Here is a 15,182-nt window from a genome sequence, read left to right as displayed (position 1 = left end):
TCACTGGGGGAAGGACAGAGAGTTCCTCTTTGGGAGACAGAAAATTACTACAGCATAAGGTCTTAGGGTAGACCTGAAGAAGAACTTCCAGTTAGAACGGGCCAACATTGAGCAGGGGTAGGACCAGCTTGTTCCCAGTGGTTCACGGGTTTGGTTTGAGTGGCCACTGCATATTCCAGCTGCTTGGGTAGTCAGCTCCTGTCCCAGGCTGAGGCATTCTGCGAGGTGGGAAACAGAGTGGACTTCTACAGGGGTGCCACAGGTGGGCGCTTTGTCATGTCCAAACCTTCTGAGTTCTCCAAGTCTCCTGGGTAGGGGACCACACGGGAAGGGTAGAGGCACAGGTTGGGGGAATGAACCCCCTTGGTACCCCCAGATTAACACTCTGTCTTCTCTCCTAACAGGCTGGTCTTTGGATGTACCCCTGCTGAAGTGACAAAGATCTCCCATGTGACACCCTGAGGTGCCTTTGAGGAAAGCTCTCTAGACCTCCTATGGGCCGATGGACAAGTGGGTTGCCCACACCTTCTATGTCCCCAGCTGAGATTATGGTAGATTTTGGACATGGCCCAAGCCTGGGCCTCCTGCCACTGACCCAGCCCCGGAGGCGTTAGCAAGAGCCCGGCGCCCCCGTCCACCAGAGACCCCCTCCTCCCAGGGGCCTGTTGCTGGCAAGTGACTATGCGGCTTGGGCTGTGTGTGGTGGCCCTGGTTCTGAGCTGGATGCACCTCGCCTCCGCTGGCAGCCGAGGGCTCAAGGGGAAGAGGCAGAGGCGCAGTGAGTAGCGCGGGGCCACCCGGGCCTTGGGTGTGGAGGGGGCACTTGGGGAGTAGAGGGCCTTCTGGGGGTTTCGCTCTGTGAGGACCGTTGCAGATTCGACTTGCCTGTTACGGCTGTGTAGATTGCTCAGTAGATGATCCTGTTTGTGGATTATCCCGTTTGATTAATTGGTTGAAGTGACTCGCTCTGTAGATTACTCACTTTGTCTGTTTTCCCCTTTGTAGACTCTGCTTTCTAGATTAACCCCTCTCCTGTGAGGGTCCAGTTTGTGGATTATGCCCTTTGACATAGCACCTGCTTTGTATGGTATCCATGGAGATGCTTCCTGGCCCCAGGCTGGTGCTTGGTCCCCTGCTCACTGACAGGCCTTCAGGGCTGCTTCCTTTCAGTGGGGGCTGAAACGCATCCATCAACTCCTTTGGACCAGGAACTCACTGCACAGCTTGGCGGTAGCTTTCTGGGCCCAGATCATGAGGCAGAAATGGTGGCTGGTGTTGGGGGTCATGAGTCTGTCCTCTCCTATGGTTTTTAACCTTGCCCAGAAGAATTCAGGGGCCTGCATTGGGAGGGAAAGGGAAGCAAGAGGGAAGGAGTCTCTCCCCACAGCCCTTCTGACCAGAGCTGTTTGTTTCCCTTTCCCCTCCTTTTGTCAGGATTCCTTAGAAGAGAGGGCTCTCACTTTGGAAAAAATTAAATCCTATCATATATTGATGAGGCTAAGAAAGGGGAAGAGACAGACCCCAAGGACATGCAGTCAGTATCGGACTGGAAGTCTCCTGGTCCCTGTGAGCCCAGTCTTCTTGAAAACAACTTGCTAGATGGAGTTCAAGACTAACCTGTTCCCACCACCCCCACGACCCTCACACCCTGTCCTCGTGAAGCCTCTGCTTCACATCCCCAGTGATGGGGGTTCAGTACCTGCCTGTTGTGTTGTAGGAGTGGCCACTGCTTGTGAGAGACCCCGAGATTGTCTTTCCAAGGCCCCATGAAGAGATGTCACTCCTCAGGCACAACACCACTCCAAAGCCTCACTGACTTCTTCTTGCCTCGCTTCTGAGGTCCCTAGCCCAAGGCCTACCAGCAACGGTTGAAAAGCTATGGGGTGGGCCTCCCTGGTGGCTCAAGGGGTTAAAAGACAGCACTATGAAGCTACCCGCAGCCTCTGAATCACGGGTTTGATCCCCAGCCCAGGAGGTGACCCACATGGCACAGACAGACCTCTCTTGTCTCTCCTGCTGCTCCCCCCAGCAGTGTATCTCAGTAGACCTGCCTGTTCTGCTCCCCACTCTGTCTCTGGTGAATCCTCTCAACACCCCCACCCTCTGTCCTGTACCCCAGTTCTTGTATGCATAAAAAACTAAATCTTAAAAAGAAAAAAACCCATAGGGTTTTGCTGGGTTTCCACAGAGCAGCCAAGGCCAGAGCCCAGCCTGGGGAGGGACGCGCAGAGAACTGGTGAAGCTGAAAATCCCTGGCTTAACAAACAATTAGAGACGGTTAGGTTTAATCAGCAGCAAGGCCTTGATTTTCCTCCCTTCTCATCTGGTGGGGCCGTATTTTGGCCTCCATGGGCCAGATGCGGTTTAGCGGTTTATAATCAGTCTCCTCTATTTCCGAGATGAGAGAGAGAGGCACACCCGGCCATGTGCACCGGTGCACGCTCCCACACACACATGCCGAGCCACACACACCTAAACCAGGCAGAAGACCTGGGGTCGAGTCTGTTGTGCCAGAAAAAGTCTGGCTTGCGCATCCGATGTGGCCTAGAGAACGCAGCCATTTTCCTCCTCTGATTGCGGTGCGGCTACATCCCGCTGTCTTGGCGGCAGGGAAATGGTTTCTGTCGCTCAGTGGTGCGAGTGACACCTTGATGGCGAGATAAGAGAACAGGGTGAGCTGCGGGGAAAGACTCAGGGTGCAGTGAGCATCCAAACCCAGAGGCTCAGAGAGCGCTGAGGTAGCTGTTGCTGGGCGATCCTTGTTAAATACTAGCCATCCGGGGGCAAGTGTAACTGTGGAGTAAGGAGCACATGAAAGAAACATATGAAACCTTTGCTTCCAGCTCTGCATAGACTTCAGCAGGTACCTCCTGCTTTATAAACAGCAGGTGGGCTGTGTTGCCCTAGGTGTGGAGAGTGGGGGGAGGAAGGTAGAAGAAGGGTAGAGACTCCTGGGTGGGACTGCTCTGGCCTCTGGACCTCAGAGGACAGTAGGCAGGGCTGGGGGGCACAGCAGGGAGAGGGGGTGGGAGGTGGGCTTGCTGTGTGTGTGGATCTCAGGTGGGTCGACCTGGCCATCTCATGCCTGCGGGCTGGTAGGGGCACAGGAAGCCACTCCATCTAGCTCTACGCAGAGCAACCCACCAGTTCTGAGCCCAGAAGTTTCTAATTTTGGGTTCTCGATAGTGGTCCCACTGCGGAGGGGGGAAGAAGTTGGACAAAGAAGAGTTATCAGTCCTGGGGGGACGTCCATAGCTTCCTCTTCTTGAGAACCCCTCTCCTCCCCTCCTGGGCCCCTCTCCACTCACCAGCCTCTTCTACCCCTGCATCCCAGGGCCTTTCCCACCTGGATTTCCTGCCCCCTGCAGAGCACTCATCCCCTCACCGGCTCTCACACTGAGTACCCCGTCCCTCTGCTGAGACCCTGTTCCTACCTGATTCTTGGACCCCCTCATTCAGTGGCCCCCCATGGCCCCCATCCCATCACTGAACTCTGGCTCCTGCAGAAGCAGCCCCCCGCCTTTGGCCCCTCTCCCTGTCCCATCCTTCACCTGAATCTCCTGTTCCCTCCCTCAGACCACCTTCCTTCCAGGAAACCCCATTCATTCCCCTATGCCATTTAACAAATGTTCATCGCAAACCTACAGAGCCTGGCCCTGGGCCCAGAGATGAATCTTGAGGAGCCCACAAAGAGCTGGGGTGGCCGGAGGCTATTTCAGATGTGTGTAGTGACTGCTGTGACAGGTGGATCTGGGAGAGACTCAGGGTAGAGGCACTGGCGTGTCCAAAGGTGTGGCGTGGAGGAGGCCTATGCCTTGTTTAGGAATTGGGCTGCAGCTTGGAGTAGCTGGAGAAATGGTTTCTAAGTGGAATTCCGGTGAGCCTTAGAGTTTCAGCTGGAACAGCCGTGCTCATGTGTAGGTTGTGTTGCTAAAACCTAACTGCCCTTAAGGTAGGGCAGTGAAAGCCGCCTGGGGCTAAGAACATGGTCCTGGGGGAGAGGCTGCTGAGCCGGGCAGTGGTCAGAGGATGGAGTGTTTTGCAACCCCCAGGCTGAGGAGTTTGCACTTGACCTGACTAGAGCTGTGGATAAAGGGGAGCCACTGAGAACTTTTATCAGGGGAGCAGCCTGGGTCAGGGCAGAGGGGTAAGGGGAGATGACCTGAGATGGGAGGCTCACATGCCATGTAGAAGGCCAAGGGGAGGAGAGTGAAGGTCTAAACTAAGCAGTTGGGTTAAAAGATGCTGGCTCTTCCCAGGACACATGGGCACCAACAACTCTGGGCACCAGGAGCGGACATGGAGCCCATGGCCTAAGAAGTGCCCTTGCCTACCCTCTTCCTCAGCCTCCCCATGGAGGCCTGTCCCTGTCACCTCTCACTTCTGCCGAACACAAATTGCTCTTTTCAAATCTAGTTCTTCCAAGGCTACTCCCCAAAGGTAAAGTTATCCCTCATCGGGGTCATGACGAGATCTTCTCCATCCCCCACTGACTCTCACTCAGCCTACCCTGAACCCCCATTACTATGTCATCCTGCTACATCTGTCCACCTGCCTCTGCGCCTCTGTCTCACTCTGCACACCCTCAGCCCTGCCTTCGGAGGGAACGCTATCCCTTTATGGAGTTTTACCCCATACATGGCTCCATTCAGAAATAAGGCCATTTCCTCCCTCCAAAGTGCTTTCTAGTGAGAGAAAAAGACATTTTAGCAGATAATAACCACATAAGGTGATACCTGCCATGGTGGATTCAAGCACTGGGGGCCCAAGTGTCTGTGGGAACACAGAGAAGTACTCTACCCAGACTTTGTAGGGAGGTGAGATCAGGAGAGACTTCCTGGAGAAGGTGATTTTAGCTCTGAGGGTTGACGGAGCCAGTCAGATTCAGGAGGAGGTCGAGAGTGTTCCAGGCAGAAGGACCAACTCAAAAAAGGGCACAGAGATGTGAAGTGGTAATGATGTGTTTGGAGAAAGGAAAACAGTCCCACCCTGCTTAAGGGTGGTATTGAGAGATGTGGCAGTGGGATCGACCATGAAAGGGCCGCGTCTTCATTCTCCTGGCAACATGGAGCTGCTGGTGGGTTTTAGGCAGGTGTGTGACACGTCAGTGTTGGGTTGGGTTTTTTTTTTAAATATATTTTTTAAAAGATTTATTTATACATACAAGAACTGGGGTGTAGGCCAGAGATGCAGAGGGTGAGAGGATTCACCAGAGACAGAGTGGGGAGCAGAACAGGCGGATTGACTGAAATACACTGCTGAGGGGAGCAGCGGGCAAAACAGGAGAGGTCTGCTGCGCCATGTGGGTCAGCAACCCGGCTGGGGATAGAACTCTTGCTACAGCTGCTGGTGATAGCTTGATAGCACTGAGACTTTAACCCCTTGGCCACCAGGGAGGCCCCAATGTTGGTTTTAGAAAGATCTCTAGAGTTGAAAACATTGGGAGACTGGAGGCAGTGATACCGCCGGAGAGGAGAAGAAGCCGTGGCAGAAGCCCTTCTTCAGGGGGACAGAACCCCGTGGGCAAGGCCTGGTTATAGGAATATCAGCTTGAAAGGGTTTTGAACAAGAATAAAGGAGGGGTGTGGAGGAGGGCACAGTCTTGCCCTCCTGGCTTGGTGACCAGGGCAGGGAGCAGGAAGGGCAGGCCTGTGTGAGGGCTTCTTGCGAAGAAGGAGGAAAGGAGGCTCCATCTCCTGTCTGAGGGCCTGCTCCATGTCTGAGCCCATCCAGCCTCATCGGCCGGGCCGCAGCCCTACAGTCCCGCCGCACCCCACCCCTTGCATGGGCACAGGGGCCAAGGGGAGCCCTTCAGACTGGGCCCTACCATGCCCTCCTGTGGTCCCTTTCTTGCCAATTGAACATTTCCACTTGGGTGCTCCAGGGCATTTGGTGCCTCAGGGCCATTGCCCCAGCTGTTCTTCCTATCTGGCATACCTTCTTCACCTAGCTGGCTGGGCAGGGGAGTGCCCCCCATTGCTCCTTCACTCACCACAGTGTGTAGCCAGCCCTGCTCCCCAGGTCCCTGGCTCCTTTGTTGCTATATGTCCATAGCCCCAGCTGGGCCCGGCCCTCAGTTTCCCTTTGAATCACGATGTTTCTTCCAACACCCTTCGCCTTTCTTGCTCCCCCCACCCCCGCCCTGCTCTAGCTCCACAGAGCCCCTCCCCCCTCTGATGGCTCTCCATCCCCCACCATCCGTCCATTTGCCTCGTGAGCTGGAAATGTCCTTTGGTTCCCATCCCCCCTGACAAGTGTCCCTTTCCCATAGCTGAGCCCCCGCCTTCCTGAGCCTTCAACCCTCATGGAGAGCAACCCCCTCAGTCCTCTCCCCTGACTCCAGCTTCCAGCCTCCAAGCCAGTCTCAGCATGTGTCTGACCCTCCCAGGCCTGGGGTTTCTCTCCATGTCCCTGCAGCACCCCTGTCTTGGGCTCACCTTCCCTCCTAGCTGCTCTCTCCTCTCTGTTCTCCGACTTGCTCCGTCCCTCTCCTCGATTCCCACTTCTATCCGTTCCCTTCACTCTTCAGCCCAAGACCCTGTGGTTTGGGTCTCCTCCGACCACACCCCCAAAACTGCCGCTCACCTCCTAATGCAAGTCTGGGAGACGAGCTTTGAGCTTCTGGGAGACGGGCTTCGAGCTTCGGAGCGCCGGTGTGGTCTCCCGCAGCGGCCCTGCAGAGCTCTGCCTTTCCTGCTGGGCTTCGACCCCTGCTCCTCTCACTCTGCCCCTTGTCCCCCTGCTAGAACATTCCTTCTCAGCTTCTCTCTGCTTGTGTATTGATGTGTTGCCCAAGCCACAGCCCTTGGCTTTCTTCTCAGGCTGCACAGTTTCTGCCTTGGGATGCTTCTGCCTGGTGGATTGAATCACCGGTGACGGCTTCCGGACCGACCCATGAATCCTCTCATCTCTCTACAGCCAGTTTCTTGATGGTTCTTCTTCCTCTCCTTCCCTTTACTCTTCAACATAGCCCTCTGCTCCCAACCCCATCATGAGTGCCAGTCCCCTGTTTGTCGCTGACTCCCTACACGACATCTCCACAGCATCTGACTCTGCCTGGGCCCTGCCTCCGAGGACTGCTCTTCTCCTGACTCCCATCATGCATTGTGCTTCTAGGCACCCCGATCTGTCTGTTTGTTCCCTCTTGGCCTCTTAGCAGGCTCTTATTTTCCATTTTTCTCTTTAATGTCTAATTCTTCTTCTCACTCGCTCAGTTCACTGTCCTTCCCATTTCATAGATCTCCTTTGCTGCCTGTACCATCTCACAGGTCTCCTTTGCTGTCTGTACCATCTCACAGGTCTCTGTTTTCATGTGAAGGACTCCATGTCTCGGTCTCCAGGCAGAATGTTTCCCTTCAGTTCCTGACCCACACGTTCAGCTACCCAGCACACACCTTCCCTGGGGTGTCCCAGGGGAACCTCAGACTCAAGACACCTAAACCTTAACTACTCATCATTCCTCTGCTCAAAGCTGCTCCTCCTCTGCTCCCGCTCTCAGTGAAGGGCCATCAGCCACTCTGCTACACACACCCAGCTCCTTGGAGTCATCGGGGTCGTGCTTTGTCTGTCCCTCACCCCCACGTCCAGCCCACTGCCTACGCTTGTTGATTTCATCACCAAAGATTTTATGTGTCCACTGCTTGTTATCCTCCTGGCTCAGCGACATCTCTTTGCACCTGGAAGTCAGCCTGCCTCCAGTTTCGTGCTCCCTCCAGTCCATTCTCCACACTTCAGAGTGATCTTCCTAATATGGACACATGATCTTGCCTCCTACTTTAAAGCCACCGGTGATTCCTCATTGCTTTTCAGATAACGTCTGAACTCTTATCTGTGAGTTCAAGACTCTTCCTCACCTGGCCCTGCCTGATGTCTAACCACTCGTTCCACACTCCAGCCTTGCCATACTAACTCCAGATCCCTGCATGGGCCATCTTCCTCTTGCTGTGTCACTGATCGCTTTGAAGGAGAATGCACCCAGAATTGATTGTTGCTGGGTGAATGGGAGGCAGGTAGTGGGGTTCTGAGATGGCCTTTCACAACGCTGTCCTTGATACAAGTGATAACAAAGAATAAGCGAGAACAGAGCTGCAGAGACCAGCTAACAGGACACCCTTGTGACTGCAGTTATGGAAAAAGAGGCAGAAGCCTAGAAGGAGCTTACATGTCAATAATGAATTAAGTAAAAATCTTGAGTAATAAAGGATTTCTCTTTGGAGTAGAAGTAGTACCTAAAATCTACAGGCTTGTTGATACAGCTCAATAGAGATCCAAAGTGGAAACTCATCCCAAGGGCTCTCTCGTAACTCCAATACAACATTTGGACTATTTTTGCTCTCATAATAACCAAACCAACAAGAATGATACTAACTTTTAATGTCTTGATCAATTCAATGGTAACATTGACTCTTTACAAATAAATTCTACATTGAACCAAAACCAGACTAGTCATACTTTCAGTCTCCCTGTCACCTGTGTTGTCCTAACCCAGGGCTCCACATTTTTTGCTCCCTCTGCCTGGAACACATGCTGGCTGTGAAGCCTTGTCCAAGTCATTTAACCTCTCCACTTCCTATTCTGTAAAAGTGGGTGTTCATGAAAACAGTAGCAGCACCTGTTTCATGGGCTGTGGGGATTAAATGAGCAAATACTTGTAAAGCTTTGAGAGCTGTGTCTGCCACCGAATAAGTGCTCACCAGTTAGTAAGAAGCTGCTGTGATGTGATGATGGTGGTAGTGGTGATGATGGTGATGGTGGTAATGATGGTGGTAATGGTGGTGATGGTGTTGGTGATGATGGTGGTGATGGTGATGATGATGGTGGTGATGGTGATGATGGTGGTGGCGATGGTGATGATGGTGGTGGTGATGGTGGTGGTGGTGATGGTGGTGGTGGTGGTGATGATGATGGTGGTGGTGGTGATGATGGTGGTGGTGAAGATGGTGATGATGGTGGTAATGGTGGTGATGGTGTTGGTGATGATGGTGGTGATGGTGATGGTGATGATGATGGTGGTGATGGTGATGATGATGGTGGTGGTGGTGATGATGGTGGTGGTGATGATGGTGATGATGGTGATGGTGATGATGGTGGTAGTGGTGGTGATGATGATGGTGGTGATGGTGGTGGTGATGGTGGTGGTGATGATGATAGTGGTGATGATAGTAATGGTGATGAAGGTGAGATGACGATGATTTTGTTTTCATTGTTACTATGTTTGGAATTCTCCAATTCCCTCCTTCTACTTCCCTTCTTCCCACCCATTCTCCTGCTCTAAAATGAGAGGTCATTCCTGGAGCAGGTGCTCCCCCAGCCCCTCCAGAGTGGCATCCTTTTCAGTGGTGGTAAGGTAGGCATACGAGATGCAGCCTTTTGTGCAGGATCCTTGGCTGGGGATTTGACTGCAGGTCCAGCCAACTCTGAAGCCTGAACTCCGGGTCCACTTCACGTAACATTTCCAGGCATCTGTTCTCCCAGCTCTGTCTCTAGCTCCTTGCCACCTGGTTCTTCCTAAGTGGCTCCTCTCCTTCCTTCTCAACTGGCTTCTCTCCCATGGGCCTCTTGTTCACTCATTGGCCCTGCTGTTCACCCCTAGCCTGGTGAACTCTGAGACTCCTCTCCCTCCTGGCTGCTTATTGATTGCTGTTCAACCTGATTGTCTTCCTGAAGCATCTCTCAAATCTTTCCATCTTGCTATTGAACAGAATTTTGTTTAAGACTTTCTCACCTGGATGATTTTCCTCCCTAATGGTCCCGCATATCTCTGGTCTCCACTGGGGCTGCCAGAGGAAACTTTCCAACATGTAAATCAGGTCAGGCTCTGCTTAAAACTTGCCATAGGCTCCCTGTTGTTTAAACAGCTCTGACAAAGGTCCCCAGAAAACTCTTCAAAACAAAGCTTCTGTGGCCAAAATGCCTAGGAAATGCTGCCCGTCTAGCCGCTCTTAACAGTCACTCCGCACTGAAGCATAATCAAGGTAGAAGAAGTCCTGCAGTAAAGAATCCTGTTTGGACTCATTGACTTGGGGGTCCCCATCCTCCTTGATGCAGTGACCTTTTCTTCACAGCCTCCAGTATACATTTGGGGGAATCATGTTCCAGTGAATACTCTTAGGGACATGCTGCCTGGCAGGATCACACCCAGGTTCCTTAGCATGATGTAAAAGTCTCTTCAGGAGTGGACCCCTTACCTTTCACCACTCCCCTCCCCACCCCACAACATAAGTTCTCCACAATCCCCCCTCAGTTGTTTTGCAGCTCTGCAGGCCTGCTCCTAGAGGGCCATTGCCTCTGCCTCCTAATGGCAAATATCTACAGTTCTCAAGAGCTGGCCCAGGTGGCAACTCCTGTGACTCTGTCCCTCTCTTCTTTTTGGCCCAGTATTATATGGCTTATGGCTGTCAGCATTTGCTTGTTTGGGGGTCTCTCTCTGCACCACTGAAAGATCAGCTCCCTACAGAGTGACCAGGCTGTTTGCCTTCACGTCCCCAGCGCTCACTCACAGATGGTACCTAGTAGGGGTTGCTGAGTGTCAGTTGAACAAGTTGATGAGGGACCGAGATCAAAGGTCTGAGATTTGGAGCTGGGACTGGAGACCACACTGCCTCACAGGACGGGTCTAAGCCAGGGGTTCTCAACCTCAGCACAGCTGACATATTGAACCGGATAACGAGGTGGGAGCTGCCCCATGCTTTGTCAGATGTTTCGTGCCTCTTCCACCCCCCCAGTTCTGATCCTTGATGCCAGTAGCAACCTTCCTCCCCAGTATGACCATCAAAAATGTCTCCAGACAATGGCAAATGTCCTCTGGGGAGCAGAATCGACCCTGGTTGTTCCGGATATAGGTTATTCCAGTTGTCTTTCTGCCTCCAGGCAGGTGGTCTTTTACTCCATTTCCTCCATTAGTCCTTTTATCCTTAAAAATTCTCAAGGGTTTAAAAAAAAAAAACCCTCCTTCCAACCTGAGTCTGAGCTCCTTTTTGGCATGGGAGGGATGAGAGCCTAAAGGGTGCAGCTTTGGTAGCTTCTCTGGGGATGCTGGAGGGTGGGGGAGGCCCTGAGGATGGATGGGGGCTCTTGCTGCAGGTGTCTGTGCTAATTCCCTGGAGAGAGCATCCTGGGCACTTTATAAAGCAGCCTGCCTGCTTGGCCTGTGCTTCCAAGAAGCATGGCCGGTCTTCTCACCCCAGCCCGCAGGAGCCTGGGAAAGAGAGGTCCCTCCTTGCGCCGCCTTCTCACCCTATTCTGCCTTGCAGTCAGCACTGAAGGGAGCCAGGCCTGTGCCAAAGGCTGCGAACTCTGCTCCGAGGTCAACGGCTGCCTCAAGTGCTCGCCCAAGCTGTTCATCCTGCTGGAGAGGAACGACATCCGCCAGGTGGGCGTCTGCTTGCCGTCCTGCCCACCTGGATACTTCGATGCCCGCAGCCCCGACATGAACAAGTGCATCAGTGAGTGTGGCAGGGCTGGAGAAGGGCATCAGAGGCATCGGGGTGCGTTGAGCTGCTTGTGGCTGATGAGAGGAACAGAGGGGACACTGAGGAGGGGAGACAAGGCTCCTCGTTCCAGTTATCTGCTACCGGACAACCTGAGATATCCCACCCACATTCCCAACCCACACATCCAAGTCAGAACCACATCTCCTCCCTCCAAACCCACACAGGCTTGTACTCCCACAGGTCACGCTCAGTGTACCCAGACTGCACTAGCTGCCCTGCCCGCTCCATCAGCTTTCTTGCCCCACTGTCATTGTCTTACCCAGGCTACTGTCATCCGTCTCTTGGACCCCTGCAATAGCCTGCTCGTCTGTCCTCCAGCCCTCAGCTGATTCCCTTCTGCCCCCCTTCAGCCCTGCAGCCAGAAAAATGCCCTGAGACACAGCCTACTCCAGCACGTTACTGCTCAAAGCCTCCACTGGCTCCAGACTGTAGGGCAGTTGGGCCCGGGCCAGCCTGCTCGGCCTCTCTCCCCTGGTCTTCTCACCACCCCGGCCACAGCTCCACATGCTCCAAGACACTTGTGGCCACAGCTCCATCCTGTCTCAGCTCTAACAAGCTGGGAGACACAGGGGACACACTGCTGAATAATGGGCCTCCCCTGGTGGCGCAGCGGTTGAGCACTGGGTTGCGAGGCTGCCTGCAGTCTCTGCAGCGGCAGTTCGATCCCTGGCCACCGGCAAGGGTCCCACAAAAAAAAAAAAAAATGCCAATGCCCCTCCTGTTTGTTCAGTGCCCTGGAGTTTAGAACGCATTTCCAGACCACCTTCTGTTGAGCCTCACGGCAAGCATTGAAAAGAGATGAGACCTGAGTAACTACAGCTTTTGTTTTTATAGCTGATAACATTGAGGCTGGTAGGGAAATGACTGGCCCAAGATCAACCTACTTGGATTCTGACCTCGACTCTCCTATTTATTCATTGGGTGACTTGGGCGTGTTGCAAACCCTCAGAACCTCATCTTTAAAATGGGAGTATAGTACCTTAGGGGCGAGGCATATGTAAAGCCTTTAGTGTCTGGCACTCAATACATGGTAGGTTCTTACTGTATTTTACCTGCAACCAAACCCAGAAATCAGCATGAGAGAAGGAAGGAGGTGAAGAGGAGCAGGGAGGGAGAGAAGCTGGGATAAACCCACAGAGTCTGGGAGGAACAGAGGAGGAATGAGAGCTTGTGAAGATGGGGGTAGGACCCCGGAGCTGCCCTCTTGGCCCTCGGGGCATTTGGGGTGGGGAATTCCTGGCTCTACCAACTCCTGGGAAACTGGCAGCCCAGGCCTCAGGTGCCAGAGACTGGGAGGAAGTCAGTGTAATCTGGGAATGGAGAGATTGTGCAAGACCTGCCTGCTGCTAGCAGAGCCCTGAACCCACCCTCCCTCCCCCTGCTTCCCCAGAGGAGGGAGAGCTGGCAGGAAGGGGATCAGGGAGGGATCCAGGAGTCCAACCAAGGTGGTTCCTGGAACTTGACCTTACAGAGAAAGAGGAATTTGCCTTGGGATTGTTCCTGACCCCCTCCCCGCCAAGGATTTTTTTTATACTCTGGGCAGAAGAACCAGGGTTTGGGTGCTGTGGATGCCCAGCATTGGGGGAAAGAGGAGAGCACACAAACACTCAGGGTGGGGGGGGGTCTTGTTCTTCAGTTCAATTCTGAGGTACTATGAGATGCTGGGACCCTCCTCTCTTACCCCCACCCAAAGGGTCCTGTCCTCCTCTTCTGAGCTCTCTTAAGCCTTCCCTTGGGTTCCAGGGTTGCATTGGGTTGGCTTTGGGTTGGGAGTTGGCTGACCTTGGCAAGTCCATGTAGCCCTCAAGAGTGACCACCTTGCCCTCCCCCTGTCCTTGCCCTTCCTTCCCCGCCCTTCCAAGACTTTGGGTCATTGCAACTCCAGGCCCCCACCCTATCTTCAATGTGGGTGGGAGTGGATGGCGCTGGGGATGGGGATGAAGGGAAGTGTCCATTCCAGGCTGAACCAGAGGCCCCCCATCTGGTCCTCTCCTCAGAATGCAAGATTGAGCACTGCGAGGCCTGCTTCAGCCACAACTTCTGCACCAAGTGTAAGGAGAGCTTGTACCTGCACAAGGGCCGCTGCTACCCAGACTGCCCCGAGGGCTCTACAGCAGCCAACGGCACCATGGAGTGCAGCAGTCCGGGTGAGGTGCCAGAGGCCTGGTGGGGGTGGGGGGACGGCTGGCCTAGGAGAGCAGAAATGTGCAGAGAAAGGTTACCCTACAAACACCCTCCGGGATTTCTCTTGGGACTTTTCTGCCCTTTGGACTAAAGGTGCCTCCAGCCTAAGGCTTAGGCAAGAGCAGGTAGAAGAGGCTCCCCTGGGGTACCCTGGGTCATGGGAGGAGACATGACCCCCTCCTGCTCTCTCTTTCCCTCTCCCCTCCCTGCCTGCCAGCACAATGTGAAATGAGCGAGTGGTCCCCGTGGGGGCCGTGCTCCAAGAAGAAGAAGCTCTGTGGTTTCCGGAGGGGCTCTGAGGAGCGGACTCGGAGGGTGCTCCATGCGCCTGGGGGGGACCATGCTACCTGCTCTGACATCAAGGAGACCCGGAGGTGCACGGTGATAAGGACGCCCTGTCCTGAAGGTAAGCTGCAGCCTCTGCCTCCCAGGGGCCCGGGGTCAGACACCGCCCCAGGACGTCTGAGGGCTCTGCTTCCTACCATTGCCTGGGAGAGGCCCTGAGGCCAAGGCCGCCTCAAGACACCCTGCTCTGCGAACCAGGACCCTGTCCTGGCAGAGCGGTCCAGGGCTCTGGGGGAGCTGGAAGCTTCGCGTCCCTATCCATCCAGTTTCCTCTTTTCTTCTCAGTCAGTGATATTGGTTCTGGAGTTCAGAGCGGGGTCCAGGAATGACACAAAGTCTCACGGAGGTGGAGTGATTTGACCAAGGTCACGCAGTCAGCTACTGGAAATGATGTGGCAGCTGGCCCCAGAGGCAGTTGTGTGGGGCAGAGTCGTGGGGGGTCTTCCTGCCTGTTTTGAGACTTGCAATGAACATCTAGGGAGTGCTGTTGGCCCACTGGGACCCAGAGGGAGGAAGACATGAGGAAGAGGAAGGTACAAAGGCTCTTGGGACCTCCTCTCAGGACCCAAGTTGTAGGGTCCTCTGAATTGGTTTCTGGTCAGAGGGGGCCTCCAGGTGGCATCTCCAGGCATCCTCCTGCGTTCCCCCCAGGCCAGCTTCCTCACCACTCCCCGCTCAGGCCCTTGGCCATGCCCAGGACCTGATTGCTTGTGGTGGGACAGTCTTTGATGACCCATTCTACTGTTGGCGTTGCAGGGCAGAAAAGGAGGAAAGGCGGCCAGGGCCGGCGGGAGAATGCCAACAGGAGCCTGAACAGGAAGGAGAACAAGGAGGCGGGCACTGCAAGGAGACGCAAGGGCCAGCAGCAGCAGCAGCATCAAGGGACAGTGGGGCCAGTCACATCTCCAGGGCCCACTTAGGGACACTGTTCAGCCTCCAGGCCCATGCAGAAAAAGTCCAGCGCAGCTCTGTGTGATGAAAGCCTTACTGAAATGGAGTGGCAAGGGCAATGCACACACAGTCTCCTACATACATGCACGCGCACAGACCCCATGTCCACATATGCAATCAACAAACATGCACACAAGTGTGCACGTGCACACTCAAGGCCACTGGAATACACTTCTATTCCTCGGACGTCAGCGTGGGAGATGGGGAGCC

At 54.2% G+C, this 15,182-nt stretch overlaps 1 protein-coding gene across 1 annotated transcript; it reads left to right on the top strand.

The window, feature by feature from the left end:
- Positions 1-681: 681 nt before the first annotated feature.
- On the top strand, positions 682-14,941 carry RSPO1 (R-spondin 1; the record flags this gene model as incomplete). The annotated part of the gene is made up of 5 exons (XM_084243902.1): positions 682-778; positions 11,253-11,444; positions 13,490-13,639; positions 13,894-14,082; positions 14,778-14,941. The coding sequence occupies 5 exons, from the start codon at positions 682-684 to the stop codon at positions 14,939-14,941; spliced, it is 792 nt and encodes a 263-aa protein (XP_084100028.1).
- Between the last annotated feature and the right edge of the window lie 241 nt (positions 14,942-15,182).

This window comes from Talpa europaea, assembly GCF_964194135.1.
Source record: "Talpa europaea genome assembly, chromosome: 9".
NCBI lineage: Eukaryota > Metazoa > Chordata > Mammalia > Eulipotyphla > Talpidae > Talpa > Talpa europaea.
The sequence above is the reverse complement of the archived record's forward strand: the minus strand, read 5'-3'. Positions and strand labels throughout refer to the sequence as shown.